We start from the raw sequence: 22,266 nt of genomic DNA, 5'->3' as shown, positions 1-22,266 counted from the left end.
TTATTACTGGAATGTAAGGCTGGTTCAACATATAAAAATCAAATATGATATACCATGAACAAGTGAGATTTATTACTGGAATGTAAGGCTGGTTCAACATATAAAAATCAATCAGTGTAATATACCCTATCAACAAAACAAAGGGCAGAAACACATGATCATCTCAATTGATGCAGAAAAAGCACCTGGCAAAATTCAACAATCTTTTTTGATAAAAAAATCATTCAACAAACTAGGAATAGAGGGAAACTATCTCTGTATAATGAAAGTCATGCACGAAAAAAACACAGTGACCATCACACTCAATGGTTAACAACTGAAAGTTTTTTCTCTAAGATCAAGAACTAGGCAAAGATGCTTGCTTTCTAGAACTATTCAACAGAGTTCTGAAAGTTTTAGCAAGAGCATTAGGCAAGAAAAAGAAATAAAAGGCATCCAAATTTGTAAGAAATAAAACAATCTCTGTTTGCAGATGATATGATCTTTTATACAGAAAACCCTTTATATTCCACAAAAAAACCTGTTAGAACTAGTAAATGAATTCAACAAAGTAGCAGGACATAACATCAATGTTCAAAAATCAGTTGCATTTCTACACACTGATAATGAACAAACAGAAAATGAATTTACAAGTATAATTCCATGCATTATACAACTGCATCAAAAATAATAAATAATTAGGAATTAGCCAAGGAGTCGAAAGATCTGTACAATAAAAACTACATTTTTTCCTAAAATTAAAGAAGATATAAATACATGGAAACATCTCATGTTTATGGACTGGTAGGCAATATTGTCAAGATGCCAGTAGTACTCAAAGTGATCTACAGATTCAATGTAATCCTTAGTTAAACTTTGATGACATATTTTGCAGAAATAGAAAACTCATCCTAAATTTTATGTGGAACCTCTTGACAGTCTTTTCAACAAACAGTGATGAGAAAAGTGAATTATCCATCTACATGCGACAACAGCAGCAACAAAAAGACATGGAATTCTTACCTAATACCATATATAAAAATTAACTAAAAAGTAGGATCAAAGACCTAAGTGTAAAACATAAAACTATAAAACTGAGAAGAAAGCAGGGTAAAAGCTTCATGACAGTGGATTTGGCAATGACTTCTTGGATATGACACCCAATGGACAAGCAACAAAAGAAAAATGAAGACAAGGTGGATTTCATGAAAATTTTAAAAATATGTGCATGAAATACAGTAGCAACAGAGTAAAAGAACCCACATAATGGGAGAAATTATTTGCAATCATACATCTGATACAAGATTAACATCCATAATATATAAGGTACTCTTAAAATTCAACAACAAAATAGCAAACAGGTTACTGAATCTATAAATCTGTAAATGTGTATCTTCTACCAAATTTCAGAGACTTTATGACACTGTCTTCAAATTTTATTTTCTGCTTCATTATCTCACCCCTCTCCATCTGGGATGCCATTTACCCATATGTTGGACATTCTGAAATTATCTCACACGATCTCTGGCTTTCTTTAAAAAAAAAAAAAAAAATCTTTTTCCTCTTCGTATTGGATGGTTTTTATTGTCTTCATTGTGCTATTACGGTCAGTAACTGTTTTACTTCTGGTGCTGTATTTTCCAGTTGTAAAATATGCATTTGGTTCTTCTTCATAGTTTCCATTTCTTTGTTGAGATTCCCTATCTTTTCATTCACTACAAAAATACTACCTTATCTCTCTGAGCATAGTCATAACAGGTGATTTAAAATTGACATTTAATGACTCCAACATCAGGGCCATTCTAGGATTGTCTATAAAACATTAATGAATGAAAAAAATACCTTAGAAAAGCTGCATTTGATTAGATTTGAATCTTAGAGGACTCAATGTTTTAATAAAATCAAATGCATATTTCTTTTACTCATAAAAAGAATCAGTTCTGGTACATGAAAAGTTGAATGGCAAATTAAACTGGAAGTAAAAAAATCTGTTTAAAGCATTTAAAACCAAATTAGCTAATACCACATTTATATCACTTATTAGTATTTACCTATCTTCCCGAGTAAGACATATTTTATTATGAAAATATAATTTTATTTAACTTATCCATTCTCATTTCTTTAGTCACTCTCACCCAGTTGTTAGGATATTCCACATAATTCTTCATGAAAAGAACAGGGTCCAAAATAAAAATGAGGCCTGTTTTGCACCTGGACATGCATTTGGTGAACTTCTTTATTGAGCTGATTAAAAATTCCTACTACTAAAACAAAGGTTGCTTGGAATTTGTTGAAAAGAACTAAGATAATGTTCAGAACATTAAATATCAACAAGATAAACATTCCTCAAACAATAAAATTTTCCACAATTATTAAAATATGTGCGCAATAGTAATCCTTTGAGTTTAAACAATTCTTTTCTTTCAAAGTCAGAAAATATTTACTTGAAAGAGTGGCATAACTACTCTGAAGAAATGATTACTATCCCTTTACTCGGTTTTAAAGAACATCCTACATGTAAATCGAAGGTTAGAGGCTTGGAAAGATTCAAAAGCATAAAAAGTGCAATCAGAAAACATTACAGAAACTTTTATTATGATGAATTAACAATAATCAAATTTATTTATATGGTTCTGACATTTATAAAAATCAGAGCAGAAATATAAATTGTATGGTCAGCATCCTATAATGAATGAATGCTTCGTAAACTGCTCTTTAGTATTTTGGTTTATCTCTCACTTGTATTTTAATAGCCAGGTTGTTATTGCAATAGATAACAAAACTATCTCTACAGTCTTATAAATAGACTATAACTCTAACTCTAGAAATAAAGATTTTTTAACAGGATATAACTCCCCATGCAAGGGAAACAAAACAAAAGAATAAATGGGACTACATGAAACTAAAAGTTTTTGCACAACCAAGGAAGCCATCAACAAAATAAAAGGACGATCCATGGAATGGGAGAATATATTTGCCGATACCTGTGATACAGTTTTCAAGTCTAAAATTTATAAAGAACTTATAAAACTCAACCCCCCCACCAAAAAAAAAAATCCCAAAACACCCAATTTAAAAATTCAGGGCAAAGGATGTGAATAGACACTTGTCCAAAGAGAACATACAGACGGCCAGTAGACATCTGAAAAGATACTCATTGTCACTAATTATCAGGGCAATGCAAATGAAAATCACAACAACATATCACCTCACACCTGTCAGACTGTGTATCAATAAATCAACAAACAACAAGTGCTGGTGAGGATGTGAAGAAAGGGGAACCCTTTTGCACTATTGGGGAGAATGCTGATTGGTACAGCCACTGTGGAAAGAAGTATGGAGTCACCTCAAAAAATTAAAAATGTATCTGCCTTTTGACCCAGTGATCCCACTTCTGGGAATATATCCGAAGGAACCCACAACCCTAATTCAAAAGAACATAAGCACCCCTATGCTCATTGCAGCATTATTTACAATTGCCAAGATAAAACAGCCCAAGAGTCCATCCGTAGATGAGTGGATAAACAACTATGGGGCATTTACACAATGGAATATTACTCAGTCATAAAAAAGAAGTTTACCCTTTGCGACAGCATGGGTGGACCTGGAGAATATTATGCTAAGTGAAATAAGCCAGTCAGAGAAAAGACAAATACCCTATGATTTCATGCCTATGTGGAATCTAATGGTCAAAATGAACTAACGAGCAAGAGAGACAGACTCAGAGATGGGGGCAGATAACAGCTAGTGGCAGGAGGATAGTAAGGGGTGGAGGACTGAGCAAAAAGTCAAGAGGACTCCTGGACAAGGACAACAGGGTGGTGACTGCTGCGGGGAGGGAGGAATAAGGGGACTAAATGGTAATGGGAAAGCATACAGTACAGATTAAACCAAAAAGAAATAATTTTTTAAAAAATTAAAAAGTTTTTTTAGAGGTTTCATTTATAGAGAAAAATCTTTCCCTGACACTACTGGATTGAGAAAAGCTGTTCAGTTGATACAGCAATCCATCGAGATGTCATTATGATTAATAGTACCTTCAGAGCCAAATCATTTAGTCTGTTCATATATAAATTGAACAGTAACAGACTTTGCATTAAGCATTTAAAACAGATAACATTCTTGTCAGCCAAAAGTCTACAGTTCATGTGTCATAATTAAATGGCCTGGGGAGCCCAGTAATAACATTTTCTTTCCATTCTCTTTATCAAATGCTTCAATACATTTTGTGCATTTTATAGAATTTTTTCAAAAGTTAAAAGTTAAATTTTAAAAGTTAAAAAATTAAAAGGCAAGTTTAATGCTACCTTTGATTCTTGACACCAGAATATGTGCAGAGTTTAAAGTTTTTTTAGGTATGGAACAATGAAAAAGTACAAAGCCATTAAAAACTGGTGAGCCATATGAATTCAAATGTTCCTGGAAAAAACTATAAACATATTAATCAGAGTATATCCTTGGCTTTCTCCCACCATGTCAATGAAAATATAAAACCCTAAAAAAATCAAATTAGTTTAGGATTTCATGCTCTATTAATAAAGTTAACAAAACATTTAATACTTCAAATAGCATATTCATTTTATTTGGCTTACACTTCGAACATATATTGATTAAAAAAATAAACTATCAAATGAGAAAAAATATTTCTACTGTTGCCTTCAAAGCTGCTTTTCAAAACCAGTAAGTTAGCCAAATCTGGTTTATTTAATATTCATATTTTTTTATTTTAAGGGATATTTAGAAAAGCAAAAAAATATTCTTTGCTTACTTTGACAAATTTATTAAGCTTTCTATGTTCAAAGCACTATGCTGCATATATAAGATGTGATTAATTTCAACATTTATTCAGTTTCTATGAAGTATGGAATTAAAAGAATGAACTTCAAGTAATGTGGACACACAAACATTAGATAAAAGTATAAATTAAATCATATTGTAATTGTAAGCTTAGTATCAAATGTATATGTAGTTGATAATGAATTAAATTTCAAGTAACAAGAGCCTGGTATATGTTTAAGAGTTTGTTACTTATGTTACTTGATTTGGATTCTTTTCTATAGCAACATTAAAGGGAAAAAAGAATCTGAACATCTTCTATTTCAAAAATTATAAAATGCTAGATACTTCATACATCTGAAAAAAATTAATTTCAGAGCACTACTATTTGGTATGTTGTGGCTCAACTTCTGCTTACTGGCTTGGGTGAAAAATTTCCCTCTCACTTATATTAGAGGAATTTATGAAATAAATCCATGCTACTTCTCATGTGTAAATTTATTGATTTAACTTGAGAGCCCGCCAATCTGCCTTTCTGGCTCTGGTGCACTTTCTGTGGCAGGACCAAGCAGGCTCGTTTTAATGAATGGGGAATAAATAGAGCCAAAATGCTACATTTTCTACTGTACAGATGCAGTTTAAAAATCAAAACCTTAAAATTTCTGAAGATATTGAGTGTAGAAATAACTTTTAAAAATAAATAACATGTTTTATCTCAGAGAAGCATTTTACTATGAACTTCCACTATACTGTGCCTACTTAATATTTTTTAAGAACTTAGAAAAGATGTTTATTTAAACTTAGCAGCCTTACTTCCTTACCTTCTTCACTAAAATGACAAGATCATTAATGTTTTATATAATATGCAAGGACAGAGAACACTGACTGATGAAGGAGAACAGACAGAGTGCTGATCTGCCTACAAAAGCAGAATATACAAGGGGGAAACTTGACAGAAGCAAGGTGATTTTACACGGCAGGACTCTGAAAAGGTCAAAGAATTGGAGGTACCAGATATTTCAGACATTGGCTAAAAACAAGAGTACTGTTTGAAAATCTTTATATAAATCAGTTATAGCCACCCCTCTTCATCTCAGTCTCCCTCCCAGATGTCTCACCCTACACGAACCGGGAGCGGAGACGGGCTTATTGTCTAGAGCCAGTGCATAGGCGAGCTTTCCGACTTGAGGACAGCAGGCACCATTACAGTCAGCTGGAAGGCATGGTCTGCAAATGAAAGTGTATGGCCTAAAACTTCTGAGGGAGAACAACAATCAAGTCTGGGTGCAGGATGAAATTTGTTACGGTCCTCAATTCTTTTTTCTTCCCACTGGGCTTTTCGCAGGCAACTACTGCAGAATGAGAACCACCAAAAGGAAGAAGGCCAAAGACAAGACATGTGGTCCAGGAAACAGGGGAGCGAACTAGAAGTGCGGTAAAGAGAATTCCTACAGCTGTGCCTGGAGCGCATCCAGATCAGAGGGACCAGGAGAACGGAAGCCTGGGGGGGGGGGGGAGATGCGCAGGAAAGGCAAGGGGGGGGGGCAGCAGGATGATGAGGAAGGATGTCCTATTGTCTCTTATTAGGTGTACCCGTAATGAGAGGAGTTTCACAGTTCCACAGAAGAGTGTCGGGAAAGGATTACTGAGGGGTACACTGAGCACCGAGCAAATTAGAGGAGGAGGCAATCATTTACTATAGCAAAGAAAAAAATGCTGGTACCCATGGATCAGTCAGTTCACCAGGTCAGGCCCCGGGGCCCTGGCTAAGGTGCAGAAGGGCGGGAGTGTCAACAGAGCAGCAAACAGACGACACACAGCCTCACAGAGAAATGCATGCAATCACCGCGCACTCAGGGGCTCGGTTGAAAACAATCATTTCTGTAGTCATAATGATGAAAACCATGAATATTAATGAATTCCAAAACTTGAAATATAATTGCAAGTGGGGGGATGTGTGAGAGTGAATGGCTGGGGGCAGCAGTTGGAAGTGTTTCATCTTCTGTCACAGAAAGTTCAGAATTTTGAGAACTTAAATCAATACAATTATATAAATATTATTTATTTAGAAACACAGATGTTAATATGGTAAGGAACATCTAGAAGTGAAAGCACTTACCCCTGGAGAGCAGAACTTGTGGCAAAGGAAGGGAGGGACAGGGACAGAGATGCTTTTCATGATAACCTTTATAGGACCTTGACCCTTACACAGGGTCCAGCACAAGTGAAGTCCTTCTTATTACAAAATCTTACAAAATCATCAGCATCTAATTCTGTTATATAACACTACAGCACTCAAGCACACCGTATGACATTTTAGGTGAAATGTTCAAATTAAAACTATAAATTATTACACCCATATTATTACCATACCAACCACATGCAAGCAGGCGTTACTTCTGCCGGACCCTGGATATGTAATACTGGGATCAAAATTAAACTCAAAACAGAAAACTTTAATAACTGTAGAACAAGTGTGTGACTTTTTTAACCAACTATATAAACTACCCAACTTCAAGTGTACAGTTTATTGGTTATTGAAAAAAAAGTGAAAATCGGTAAAAACAGAAAAACTTGTTTTACTATTCTTTAATAGATCAATCTTCAAAACAAACCGGTCAAGTCACTTGATTCATATTCTACCACCAAAATACAGCTAACCAACATTTTTCATCTGGCTGTTGAAACTTTTATATACATACAACTTAAATTAGCAGTATGATTTTAGTAACCAAATTAATTCACAAATTGGCTTTCTAATGAACTCATGGAGACAAATACTATGTTAGTATATGATTCATGCTGAAACTCTTAATCATTTTAGTTTTTGATTTTATAAACTATTTACATTATAAACTAATGTATCCATATTAGAGAAAATCATTTATGTATAAACATACAATTCACTGACAACTGATACACAGGAATGGTCTTGTACCCCCTTCATCTCTTACATTTGCTATCAGAATCACCGTAAGAATGATCTACTTCCGTCCTCCCACACCAGAGACAAAATGAAAACCCTACTGTGACCAGAGCTCTCTTTCTCATTACCACTGCTCTCTGCCCTTGCTGACACTTTTCCTGTTTCTGCCCACTCTTCTGCATGCCCATTCACCTGCCAAAAGGGTCTGGCACCTATCTATGTCCATAACAGACCTGGGCCTCGAGAAGCCTGGGCATTCTGAGCACCTAAAGTCAGTTCTATGGGAACCCTGGGACTCAGGAAAAACATACTTAGGATTTTGATTTGTAACTTGAGAGTTTTCCTATAACAGCAATGATATGATTATTTCAGTATTTCAGATGTGTTAAGACATAAGGGAACTTTGTGTACCAGCTTAACACAGCCACAGAGTTTCTACTGGGAAATGATTCTTCTGTATTTCCAATTAAACTTTAAATCCTTAGAAAATAAACAATGAGTAAGTTAGTGGTGGACTCTGTAAGGCTTAATGAAAGACAAAAATACTCTCCTACTAAACATACAGCCAGGATACAAGTACCTACAACAGTAAGTGCTTATTCAAATTTACTTGTTTGCATTTTTTCCTAATTACAAAAATATTGTTATTGCTTTAATTTATTGTATATAATATTGTATTATTATAATATCATAGTTTTATTGAGGTTAAGTCATGGAGTCCTCATTTTGTTACTGGTGTAGCTCTTCTTTTCTTAACTGATTGCTGGAAGTTTCATTTTACAAACTACAAACAGGCCCTGCACAATCTAGTTCATCCACTTCTTAGGAAAGGTGATAGGATAAATCCAAAGGCTACACACACACTTTTCTTGCACGCTGGTTTTAGTTCTGTGTTATAATGGAATGAGGGGTCTACATGGGTGATTTTGACTGGACTACATAGTGTGCCAGTACTTCTCCCACTGTGAGGACCGCCAATCTAGAGAGATTAAGGTAAAGAGAGGAATAGAAAAGGAATCTTTGAGTTGTTTAATTAGTTTAGTAAGGATTTGGAAAAGTCTGGCACTTCAAATAAAGGTAGAGTGCATTATGACTACATTTCTTGATTACAGAAGCAAGATGAGTAAATAATCCAATGTTTCAAATAACCTCCTGAACAATCTTTCAAAATTTCCACAAGACTTTACGATAAAAAAGCAGCAATGGGTGCATTACCGTCAATGACATTCTCTGACGAAGGGAAATACAAGTATTTGTCCTCATTTCTGATATTTCCTTAGTGCCTATTGCACTGTTCAAAGGTGAACGTGATAGATGAAGGGTTCTACTCTCATAGGCTTAAAAACCTAGTAATCAAAGAGGACAGTTTTAGGCAGTGATAAGTACTATGAAGAAAATAAATAGAGTGATGTAATATTGATGGGAGGAGCTGGCTATTTCAAATAGGTCAAGGCCCATCTGAGGTGGTGACATTTAAATTTAGATAAAAGCAGAAGGAAAAGCAACTGCAAAGTCTCTAAGGCGGAACAAACTTAGCTTGAAAAAAGTTGGTATGGTTGAACAATGAATGGAGGGTTTAGGGTAGGAAATGTGAATGGTGGACAAAATGAAGACCAGATAGGTAGAGTCTGTGGATCATGGCGAAGAACTGGGTTGACTTTAAATGGGAAAGAAAGCTACCAGAAGTTTTGAGTAATAAAGAGTTAAGATCTCATTTATATTTTTCAAAGGCCAATCTGGTTGTTCTGTGAAAATGGCTTCCGGAGGGTAATCATGGAAATAGAAGAGGAGACTGGCTATTGCAATAAACAAGCAAGAGGAAATATGGCTAGGATAGCTGACAGTCATGTAGATGCAGGTAAGGGGAATTACACGTGCTATATGATGGAGCCGAGCTTCCAAACTTTCTTGCTCCATGGGGCTCCTATTGTCTTAGTAATCTTTTTCATGGCACCCCTAAGCCAAAAAAAATACTGAATGGTTCTGTTTATTAAGTTACGAACTGCGTAACAGCAGTAGTCAGAGCAGGTCAATGTTTCCCTCACAAATTTAAAATGTTCCACAGCTGCCCCGTGAGGAGTGTTTTGTGTCTCTGGCACAGTCTGGGAATTACGGTTCTGGAGCTAAGATTTAGTGAAGAACTGGATGTGGGGAGTAAGAAAAAAAGCAAATCAAAGGTGATTCCTAGAGTTTAGGCTTCAGCAAGGAGACAGATGGTACTGCCACGTACTGAGATGGGGAAGAATAAAGGAAACCACAATCACCCTGAAAGGTACGTTATACCCTATTTGCAAATAAGAATTAGCAAATTAGACTGTCTATATAAGTTGCTCAAGGCAGCACAACTGGTTGGAAACATGATAGAATTAGACTTCAGGTCTGTCTGATGCCAATCACGTCAGGTATATTAAATACAGTATCTCATTTAATTCTAACATTATTAGAGCTGTCTGATTCCAGACACGTACAACCTAATCCCTCTTAGCTGGTAAAAGAGATTGGAAGGTGCTGGCACATGGCAGTCTCATTCACTTAGCCACGATTTTTTAAAAATATAAAATGAAGGTCTTGGGGGTGAAAAATAAAACCGAACATTTTACAAATGCCCACAGCTACTGTAATGACTAGACTATGTATTTCTATTCCTAAAATCACAGCAAACTAATTGCCTGCCCTCACCTTGATCCAGACCTGAACAGGACATACGCAGGGGATCCTCAGTAGAATACTAATTGCACGTCAGTTGCTTAGGACAGGGGGCATAACCTCAAGGACCTCGATGGGGCCCAGCCACGGAGAGCAGCAGGGAGTGCAGGGAAATGCAGCAACACCAGCTCCAAGAGGCAGTGCAGTCCCCTGAAATCTGGACTTTAATGTGAAATTTTAACAGTGCAAAAATTCTGCACTCTGTAAAGAAAACATGCCTATGGGGTAAATTAAGTCTTGCAAACAGTTAGATACATGATTAATTTCACAAATATAATACTTATGATAAGTGGCTAAGGGAAGAGCCTTAAGGAAGGTGGAGAAGATCATTAAAAAAGTAATCTTCCATGCAGAAAACTAAAGTTACAACTGCATAGTTAAATCTATTTTATACATTTCCTAGTATTGTGTGTTTTTATAGAAATGGAAATAGGAACACCTTATATTTCATGCTGTATATTTTAACCGGCCTAGTAAAAATAATCTTATCAAAATAAATGAAGATGTTCCAGCAAGAGACACTGTTCATTTTTCTCCCTGCCACGAATGACTGTCATCAGACTATTTGTCTCTGCATCAAGCAGTTTAATAGGATTGGAAATCCTGCAGTTCTATCAGCCACAGGAAGCATAATCATAAACTTGGATGGAAGTCACTAACTTTAGCTCCTCAGATGCCCTGAGAAAGAGGGAACCAAGAGACCTGACTTGAAGAATATTTATCATGGAATCTTCAGTTTGAAACCCAAACTAAACTTAAAGAGTATCGATCTCATACTGTAAGTCATTAGAAATGTCATTGTAGCTTGTCACTAATTCTAAATATTGGGACTCTGTTGGCAGTGGTTTTGAAAGATCCTGTTCTCAAATATTGAATGCTGTGTTTTTTTGTTCCTCTATGGTCATATCTTCAAATCAGTTAAGGAACACACTCATAAAGGCAGACTGAGACAAATCCAGTAACACCTTGCTACGATCCTGGCTATGAAGAGAATAAAACCAAAACAAAATAGTAACAAGTAAGTCTAGCAGGCTCTCCCTGGGGAGTACTTTAAGGGGAACAATTTTATTATTTGTATGGTCTTCGGGGGGAAATAGATACATAAATCTGCAGTTATAATAAATAATTGTAAAGTAACTGTTAGGACAGATATCTACTGCTACAGGAGGCCAGAGAAGGATCACCTTAAATTGGCCCCCGGATGGAGGGAGATGACATGTGACCTGAGTTTGGAGGTCTTTTAGGGTAAGCTGGAGGGTTCAGTCTGGGACAACAGTATGTATGGAGGCACTGAAGCTCTGGTGAGCTTTAATCACCTAGCAGGAAGCAGCACGTGTGGCATGTGGCGGGACATGAGGCTGCGCAGAGACGAACAGAAGTCAGGCCATGAAGGGCTCTAGGCTTTGGCTCTGCTAAAGCTGTGGGAATCATTACACGATTTTAGGTAAAGATGGGACGTGATGTGATTTTTGTTTCAAAAAATTCACAGGCAGAGATAAGATGGATAAACGAAGGGAGGTATGATTTAAGGCAGAAAAATCCTCTGTGCATCTCCCCCTCAACAGTGTTGCCCACCCTCCTGGCCCCACGTGCTTTAGCTAAGTTATGTCTACTTTGATTTTTCGCTCTTGGGAACTGGGACAATTTCAGTCTCTCTACTCTGGTTACGGTGGCAGTGTCATCATGTATGAGCAAGACCAGAGGAAGATCTCAAAGAGAAAGATGGAAAGAGGATGCATAAAGCCAGAGAGAAGCAAAGACAAAAATACCATATGGACACAGAGGTTGAGTAAGTGGCCGCAGTTTCTGGTTTCAGCCCCTTGCCAGGCCCAGCTCTATCTGTGCCTTCAGTCCTTATGCCCTTCATGTAAAAACCTCTTATTGTTCTTAAGCTTGGTTTGTGTGGGATTCCTTTACTTGCAAATGCAATAAGCCCTAACTAAGCAGGGCCTGCACAAGGACAGATAACAAAAATAAATAGAATAGCAAAGATGTAAGTGATGCTATGAAAGTAAAATTCAAGGAAATTGCAACTGATTGAATTTGGATGTGCTGGCTCCTCAGCTACAATCCTGGGCATGGCTGGCCATCCCTGACACTGACCTGGGGATTTGCAGGTGGAGGGGCTTGTTTGGTGGGAAGTGACAGGGATTCGGTTTCAGGTAGAGGCGGCTGAGAGTACAAAATCCAAGTAAAAATGCCCAGCATTTGGACATGGCTGTGCATCTCAGAGCAGTTCTGATCTAGCACTGTGGATTAAGTCATCTCTCACTGTGGGAGTGGGCAGAATCTCCCCCTAGAGCTGTAAATCAGGGCCTGGGGAACACCAACATTAAGGTGCAAATCGAGTAGGAAAAGCCATGAAGGAATTCCAACGCAAAATGCTGTGACGGGCCAGTAAGGAAAAAAAAAAAATTAAAGAACCACGGCCCGAAGAGGAGAACTCAGGCAGCTGCCTCACTGAAAGGACAACAAAGATGAGTGTGGCAGGAAGAAAACCGAACCCCCAACATCCTCTAAGTACCTCCTATCTGGCAGGCATTTTTTGTCTCATTTCATCTTCAAGTAATCTTTCACGTCAGTTGACAGTATATCCTTTCAAGTCAGTTGACAGTATATCCTTTCAAAGATAAGGGGGAAAGATCACAGTTCCCTGGGGATGGGCTAAGTCATACTGTGCATCTCTAGTCCCAGCAGAGCACTTGCCACCTATTTGTTTAACAATGAATTGAGACGTGAACATTTCTAGACTTCTAAATAGTCTACACCTCGAATTAACCAGCCTGGTTACTCTCAGCCTCGCATAGGATTTGGGGAGGAGCAAGGTTCTGCTTGCCAATGCCCTGGGGCACTTCCCTGGATTTCCTGCTGGTGTTTCAACTTATGAAGAGCACCTCCATTTCTTCTATTTGCCATGCAGAGAAACGTATGAGACAGAAAAAGGGCAGGCAAGAAAGCATTTTTTTCACATTACCAAAAATATTCCGGGGAACCCAAAATCATTGTTGCTGATACTGTTTACACCATGGAAATAAATCTTCAAAAATTACCGCAAAACCTTAAATTCACATCTGATTCAGAAAGCATGCCAAAAGGATTTGACAATCTTTTGATGTAACCCACATGTCATGCCACACGGGATAAACTTAGCTACAGCTCCCTCGCCTCCTCAGAGGGCATTATTAGCTCTTATCACTCAAAAGCTGCTGAGGTCTTTTCTCCTTGACTTAAAGTTTATGTACAAGGAATACATGTACCTATTAATAAGTTAGAAGAAAGCCACTATTATGATTCCTTTCTATATTTTGAAGAGACATGCAGGAAAGAAAGATATTGTAACACTTTTGTGTCTGCAGAGGATGCTACAAATTCTGGACTCATGGGTATGAGACAAAGACGCCGGGTTAACTGGAACGTCCCTGCTGTCCACACATGCGCTGGAATTTCTAAACTGCAGTGCAGTCTGCAGAAGGGAAGTTAACCTGGACACAGTTCCTCCCACGGGCTTGAACCATATATGCTATCTCATTCAATCATTGTAAGAACAGCAAGAATTACTATTCCTGATTTTCAGAACACTGAGGCTCTGAAAAGTTAAGTAGCTTGTGGAGTGTACATGACTAGTAAGTGTGGTAGGTTTGGATTCAAATTCAGATCTAATACCAAAGGTTGTATTAATATTTGATGTACCATCAAATTCATAAGTCTAGAAATGTTCACGTCTCAATTCATTGTTAAACAAATAGGTGGCAGGTGCTCTGCTGAGACTAGAGATGCACAGTATGACTTAGCCCATCCCCAGGGAACTGTGATCTTTCCACATGTTTCTGCCCAGAAAACAACTCCATATAAAGAAATCTTCAAAAATATAACAGGTCATAGGGCTGCTACACAATCTTGGGATACAGAACACAGTCAACAATAATGAAGACCTTCTTTCTTCAAAGATGTGCTTTGGAAATAAAAATGTGATCTTAAGATATACGAAGCTAAACATCTAGGACAATCATCAGTATGCACTAAGTATTTAATATATCTTCCAAAAATTATGTAAATAAAATACATTTCTCATTTTTAGACTGAGGTTGATCTCCTACAGTCTGATAACTTTTTATCCAAGAAAGATTTAAAGTATTTCAAATGTTTTAGCTTCTACTTCTACTTGGAACTCCATTTTTCTTCATTCAAATGTATATTAAAGTCCATCTACTCCACTTTATAGGTTATTAGAATGAAAGTAATTAACTGCCAGGCCTAAAGTCCCTCTCTTGATTCGTGGGTCAATTTTCTTCCCAGCCCATTAAACTCACCTTTCAAAAGACTGAACCATGAACCTTAACATTTTCTCCTCTATTCAATGACTTTCATTCGATGAACACAAGTGACTACAAATATACTCATCTTGAAGCATTCCAATGAGATAAGCATATTACCTTTCAATAGCATTTTGGATTAAGTTCAGAGCCATATTGAGGAGGCAGAGAGAGGAGAAAGCTCACATTAGTGAGTTGGTACGTTGATCCATTTTTACTGCCAGCTGCAAAACTCAGATAGAGTAAAACCTCACCTCTGGCTCAGGTTTACAACATGAGAGTGCATAAATCCTTACTGTTTTCTTCTTCCTTCCTGTCACCTTTATTTTTCTCTATATTTACCACCATTTGGCCATGTTTCCTGATTGCATGGTAATTTTTTCTACTAGGAGAACTTGTTGGAAGAGCTCTCCACAAGAATGGAACAGATTCAAAAATACTGCACTTATGAAATTAAGTTAATTAAATAGGATTAACAAATATAAATGACTCATCCACCCACCAGGCTGGTCTGTCCAGGAACTCGAGATCAGGGCATAAGGCCAAGGCCCTAACTGGGTGCCAGGAGATTAAACAACTTGAATCTTGAGATGGATGCAATTTTATTAGCACACAGTCATTTTACATTTTTATCCGTAGACAGTATTAAATTCCACTAACTTTTATTTCTTTCCTTATATCACCCCAAACAAACTTTAAACAGCCAGCTCTGGGCATTTCAAGCGTTCTGCAACTAAAGGGTAGCCAGCCCATGTGATCTGGAGTAGGAAAATCAGGGCTCCATTCTCCGCTCCAAACCTTAATTGCACAACAGTGAACAAGTTACTTTACTCTTTAAGCCTCAGCTTCCTCACCTAAGCAGGGGTCCCCAAGCCCGGGGCCACAGACAGTACCAGACCACACAGCAGGAGGTGAGCCTGAATGTAATGCACTTGAATTGAATCCTCCTGAAACCATCTCTCACCCACCCCCAGCCTTGTCCCCCCGACCCTGGTCCATGCAAAAAATTTGCTACCCACAAAGCTTGTCCCTGGTACTAAAGAGGTTGGGGACCACTGACCTAGGGAATAAACAGAACTGCTCTGCCTACTTGACAGGATAGTTATGAAGATCAAAAGAAATCATGTCACTGAAATTATTTTATGGTGTTATGTATGTAAATTTATCATTTTCCCTCTCTTTTGTTAATATTTATTGAGTGAATATATGCTAAAGTAGTATCTGGTATTGAATGACCAATAAATTATAACTATTAACATTATTATTACAAGGGCATGTTATTCATAGGTCTTTATTATCTTTTGTAAATATGATAAAAGGAGTGATCTCCGGAGAATTAAGGTAAAGCAGTTATAGAAGAAAGATCTGCCCAGTCGATATAATTGTCTATTTCTCACCCTACTTAAAGTTAGTTAGAAAGAAAGAGTAAGCAGAGAAGAATCTGGAAGCATTAATCTCAAAGAGAAGATTAAAAGTAAAGGACTTGTATGAAGTACCCAAAAGCAGTTTATTTTCCCAGTCTTTTTTATTCCTTCTCCTGTTCACTGCTGGTTTCTGTGTCACCTTAAAATGAGGGATTTAAGCACTTTTTACCTGGGTCTTCCCAGGTAAAATTCTGATACCTTCCACCTGTCCAAGATGGACTGATTATATGTTTAGTAAAATATAACAAAATATAACTCATTACAAGGTTCTTCAAAAGAAGCAAAATGCTAACAATAGAACCCAGATAGAACCAGATGTTTTTCCCTTCTCTCTCTCTCTCTCTCTCTCTCTCTCTCTCTCACACACACACACACACACACACACACACATTTTTATTGTGGTAATATTGTAGGAAGGGTCCATTTATCAGTAGTTATTAAATAAAAATTTTTAGACATGAAATAGAAAACTATTAACATAACTAGGGTTCATAATAGATCACAAAAAGGAAGTTTCTTTTTCTTTTTAAAGATTTTATTTATGTTTAGAGAGAGGAGAAGGGAGAGAGAGAGGGAGAGAAACATCAATGCATGGTTGCCTCTTATGCACCCCCTCCTAGGGACCTGGACCACAACCCAGGCATGTGCCCTGACTGAGAATGGTACCGGTGACCCTTTGGTTCACAGGTCAGCACTCAACCCACTGAGCCACACCAGCCAGGGCACGAAAAAAGAATTTCTTAAGGGAATTTTCTTCATATTAACGATAATCAATGTTCCTCTCTCATTTCATATGAAAATATTTTATTGGTCTGTGATATATAATATCAACACTTTTATATCAGGGAAGCTAGTACTCCACTGCTTTGTTCTTTCTCTCCTGTGAAGTGGGAATAATTTATCCATTGCATGTTTGAAATAGTGATTAGAGTCATATTAGGAAATTGCCTCATCTTAAAGTTAAATGTAGTTGTCTGAAGTATGTAATGGTTTTAAGAACTTACAAGTCCTCTGTTCAATAGGATAAAGGAAGGATGATAAGACATAGGTTAGGATATAAATATGAGTTATCATACAAATAAAACATACAGACATAAACATACATACAATATATATTTTTTTCATGGTACCACATGAGAAAAGTAAATATTCCAAGAAGGAAATCTATTTACTTGACTGAGATAGGACATTAAATAGGTCATGAAGAAAGAAATATACATCCTATGAGGGGGAAGAGAGAAATTAAACATGCGATTACATAACAGAACTGTAAAGATGATTTATCTTTCAATATTTTTCTAGATGATCTTTTTATGAACTTTTCTTAGTGAGAAGTAGAATTCAAAATTCCTCATATTTCAGATTCACACAAAGTCTGGGGTGAAAGATGAATTTTATAAAAACATTTCAACCTTTACAGATGATTAGATTTGGGCTGTGAATATAGAAGAGCACTGCCTACTTTATTTTCCACTTAAAATTGAGGGAAGAAGCTGGAAAGAGTAAAAGTAATGAAATATACATTATGAAATAGCAATAAAAAACAAAACTCTGAATTAGAAAACATTTTTAAAAAATAATATAGTTAATATTTTCTGCTAAAAACAACAAAAATTAACCTATTAGGCTCCAATTAAGAGATTATTCTAAATTAAAAGAAACAAAATTTCTGATAGTATTTACTGCCTCTTAAGAATGGGAAAAGATACATGCACATACACAAGTACACACAAGAATATAGACTAGATAAAGTAGAAGACAACATATTATCTGAAAGCCCTAGATCAATTATTTTCCAACCAAATAATGACATCAGTGCAGTCTGTTATAATGAAATTAATTATACTAAGTATGATGGGTTTAAAATATAAATTCTAAAATTGCGCACTATGAATAACCACAGATATTTACCATAGGTATCATATCATTTAAGTGACTAGCAGTTTTGCATCATGTAGAAACAATCTAAACTTAGCCATCATTTACCTTATTTTATTCTTTCTACATCCTGGGATAAATATACAACTGCAATCAAGAGCTGTATGATAGTACCTGCATCATGTATAGTTAGTGATAAAAGTACATTAATGAGTATCATAAATCTTAAGGAATATGAGGATCCTTATACTCACATCACTTGATCTCACTGTGAAAAGGCTGAGAGTTTGGAGAAATGAATGCTCTATTAAAATTTAAAAACCTTAATCAACACATTTTATACTAGGTATTACAAATGGACTATGACAGTCATTTCACTGGCCTCAGCCACCATCCATCAATGAGTTACCTAATGCAACCCCTGTTTTACAGGGACACACAAAAAATACAACAAAAATTTATTTTCTATGCTTTTAAACTTGTTAAGTTTAAACCCCTGGGAAAGAGTGAAACAAATGAAAAAGGTTTTCAGAAACAGGACATAATTTAAGTTAGGTTGATAATCTAGGTGTTTACATAGTTATGACTGCACTGCATTATGTGAAAGCGCTGTGTGGGCCTTGCTGCGATTCTGCACCATCAGCCCTGAGGATGGCGCGCACAGCTCAGAACAGCCTTGGTGTGCCATGTCCAGAAGACAAACATGCTGTACACATACCAAGAGATGGGCTTTAACAGAGCTCATAAAGGTGAGGAAAAATGAAGGGAGATGCCAGAGAGAAGAAGGGGAAGACCAAATATTGAAGATGTAGTCCACAAAGTTGTAGTCTAAAAAGGATCATGATTAATGTCAACTTCACCAAGAGTGTGGATGTATTTAAAATACAGTTCCTTAACAAATCCTGATTTAATCTAATGAGTCACCGGGACCTAATCATTATTTTTAATAATAATTTTAAACAGTTTCACTCTTCTCAAACTATCAAAAAATAATTCATTCTATCCCAAGTAATATTAAAAGGAAAATATCAAGAGTCCCAAATACAAATGGGTTACCAGGTAAATTTTGATTTTACAAAATCTGTAATTTTCTAAGAAATAATTTTGAATAACAGGTAGGGAAAAAAGCCTCTAAGACTTAGCAGTTTTTTGCCCTATGACCAGTTTCTCAGCAAAACCCATGACTTTTCTCTAACCCAAATTTCATTACCTAGGACCTGAAAGGTCTGCTCTGTGGAGAACTGGAATAGTCCCACATGGCCCTGGTCACAGTGTGAAAGTATGAATTACATGTGAGTTTATTTAATATATGTTTTCTCCACCAGCCTGTATACTCTGTGAGGCCAACGCCATGTCTACTTTATTCACTGTTACGTATGTAGTACACAGTAGGCTATCAAAAATGGGTTTCAAATTAAATAACTGAGCCCTGTCTGGTGTAGCTCAGGGGATTGAGCACCAGCCTGCCAATCAAAGGGTCAACGGTTCAGTTCCCAGTCAGGGCACATGCCTGGGTTGTGGACCAGGTCCCCACGAGGGGGTGCTTGAGAGGCAACAGCACATTGATGTTTCTCTCCCTCTCTCCTTCCTTCCCTTCCCCTGCCTAAAAATAAATTGAAATAAAACCTTTTAAAAAATTAAATTAAATAACTGAAATATCATAGAACCTCCTACTATTCACCTCACTTCATCCCAACACATATAATTTTGGGGGTTACTCTGAAAACCAGAAAACAAGGAATTTCTGCATCTGCTCCGCCTCTCTGCTCCCACTCCATCACCAGTCCACTGCATTCTAGTTATAACAAACATACTTCTATTAATGTTCTTATCACATTGCATTGTAAGTGACTGCCTCAAAAGGATATAAATTAGTTATTTGTGTCCCCGTTAGTAGTCTGACAGTGCTAGGTGATTACCTTCTCTTTACTTCTAACCAGCATCAAGAAATGGCTTATAAAAATGACATATTCATTAGTTCAGAATATAAGTACTGGGTGGCATAAAAGAAAAACTGTAGGAAATCAACTAAAGCCAATAATTACAACAAACAAAATAGATCACCTCCTTCTACTTATAAATTAATAGGATTAAAATAATTGTGAAGTTGGGGATCTTCCAAAAGGAAAGTCCTACACATTTAATAACAACAAATCACCATGAGTCCTATTCTTTTTTCCAGGTAAAAATAATACCTTCACAATCTTTTCAGTAAAAAGCCAGAAAGAAATACATACATGACGGTGTTAATGCCTGAGAGCTGTTGGAACATTTGTAGACCACAACCCACAATTAAAGCTCGGCGAGTGGGGGGGTAACTCAGCATTCTGCAGATCACAGGTCCAGCTTTTTTAAAAAAGAAAGAAAAAGAAGGACACATCTATTATTTTAAGTTCCCAAAGTAATTCATTCCATTAGGATAAATTCCCCCAAATTTCTGTGAAATCAAAACAGGACATATATACTTTTACAGAAATCTGGGTCCAATGTATTTTTAAAAACTGACTTAGTGTATATATTTGAGTTTAAACTGTAAAAGCAACAAGAGAGAATTCAAGTTAAAGCAATTTATGAACATTAGGAAAACCTACATAAGAGTCAGAAATTATTCTTCCTTAAATCCCTATAAGCTGTATTAACCACTCTTTGTTCTTCTACTTCCTTGGCAATTAATTACTACTTAAAATGTGGGACTACTTACAAAATCACTGACAAATTGCTTTAATCATTCCCTGAAAATGGCATTCAGTAGAAACAGTTAAACAAGGAACAGAATTCATTCCACTAAAGTAACAAAATTCATTCTAATCTACTCAACTAAAGTTATGAAATTTGGGTATGATGTCAAACTTTGTAATGGCAACAATGGATATTATTAATAAAAGTTACCAAAAATAATAGAAAAAAATTAATGATATATATACATAAGTATATGTGTGTGTGTGTGTGTGTGTGTATTATTTCTAGATGTTGAATAGTTCCCCAAGTGTTCATTTCAAAATATAAACAGGCTTTCAAAATGGGGCAGGTGTCTTCGTCTACCTCAGAACTCTAGATCAATTCTGGAAGGCTGTAGGTATGAACCACTGAGGCTTTAATAAGGTGACTAACCCTATTGATGGCTGTTGTCTGGGCATAATTACTAAAAGTTCCCCTCCTATTCCCCTAAGTGCTTCAATTACACCTTCTTCACCTTAGCCTTAAGTGTCCTTACAAGGCCAGAGTTGACCCCAAGGAACTACGATATTCCTGCTGTTAGAAGATACAGCCTGAAATCACTGGGATGTTAATTGCTCAATTAGAGGCATTTTTCCTGGAGGCCAATTCTCATTACTGAACTCTAAACCAATACAAGTAAATTAAAATCCAAGGAAGTTTTACCATTTCAGGAATCTTTTGGAAATCTAATATTCCAGTTCACAGAAATGGAATAGAATATGCTGTTTTCTCAGCAGTAAAAGTTAATGTGGGATGTCAAGCCCACATTAATTAGAACTGAGCATTACAGGAGTGAGAATATTCATCTTTACATAGGTATGATTATAATCACATAAAGACTTGATTTACTGCCAATAATTTTGTCTCTAAATGGTAAGACGGGACCCAGAGAGAGAAGCAGTGATAATCGTTCAAAGCTCAATGCAGTGACAACCCATTTAGAAAGTGGGCTGAAAGTCTTATAAATGTCAAATTGCTTTAGACTCAAGCAGTATTAAAACCTAGTATCTACTGTATCAGAAAGGTTGTATGAAATAGGCAGACTTTGAGAGCTTTACTGTGATGGTACTAAATATTATCTGGATCAGTTACCTGACAGATGAGCAGGCTCATCTACAAATGTAGATACCTATTAAAGGAGCCGCGCACAAAAAACATGGTGTCCTATAGACATCTACCTATTTCCATACACCAAAAATTCAAATAGAAGATTATCATTCACCTTGTGTACCATGGAAAACTTATAAAACAACAAATGACAACAAAACAAAAGAAGGCAAAACCCCTTCTCTGCTTTTAGAGAAGCTGGCCTTCTGCAAGAAATCATTTATAATATTTGAAAAGCTTCATTTACTTTTACTGTTAAACTGTTCCATGATTTGATGGGCAGACTAGGTAATAATGGTTTTGGAGGGCAAAAAAATTAAAGAGAAAATTATGACCAATTAGGCTTAAAGTTTGACTTGCCAAAATATTAAGACAGAAACTGTTGCATAAGCATCAAATTTATTTTCCAGTTTTTGATAATGTGGCTTTGGACTTTCTC

At 36.5% G+C, this 22,266-nt stretch overlaps 1 protein-coding gene across 1 annotated transcript in view; it reads right to left on the bottom strand.

The window, feature by feature from the left end:
- The window catches only part of SLC2A13 (solute carrier family 2 member 13), a 273,437-nt gene that overhangs the window by 123,001 nt on the left and 128,170 nt on the right, over positions 1-22,266 (bottom strand). Inside the window, exon 4 of the mRNA XM_054591245.1 lies at positions 20,240-20,348. Within this exon, the coding sequence (XP_054447220.1) occupies positions 20,240-20,348 (109 nt within the window). The remainder of the gene's footprint in view (positions 1-20,239; positions 20,349-22,266) is intronic.

The sequence above is a fragment of the Pteronotus mesoamericanus genome, unplaced genomic scaffold (genome assembly GCF_021234165.1).
Source record: "Pteronotus mesoamericanus isolate MK-2021 breed Mesoamerican mustached bat unplaced genomic scaffold, CSHL_Meso_final scaffold_21, whole genome shotgun sequence".
Lineage (NCBI taxonomy): Eukaryota > Metazoa > Chordata > Mammalia > Chiroptera > Mormoopidae > Pteronotus > Pteronotus mesoamericanus.
The sequence above is the reverse complement of the archived record's forward strand: the minus strand, read 5'-3'. Positions and strand labels throughout refer to the sequence as shown.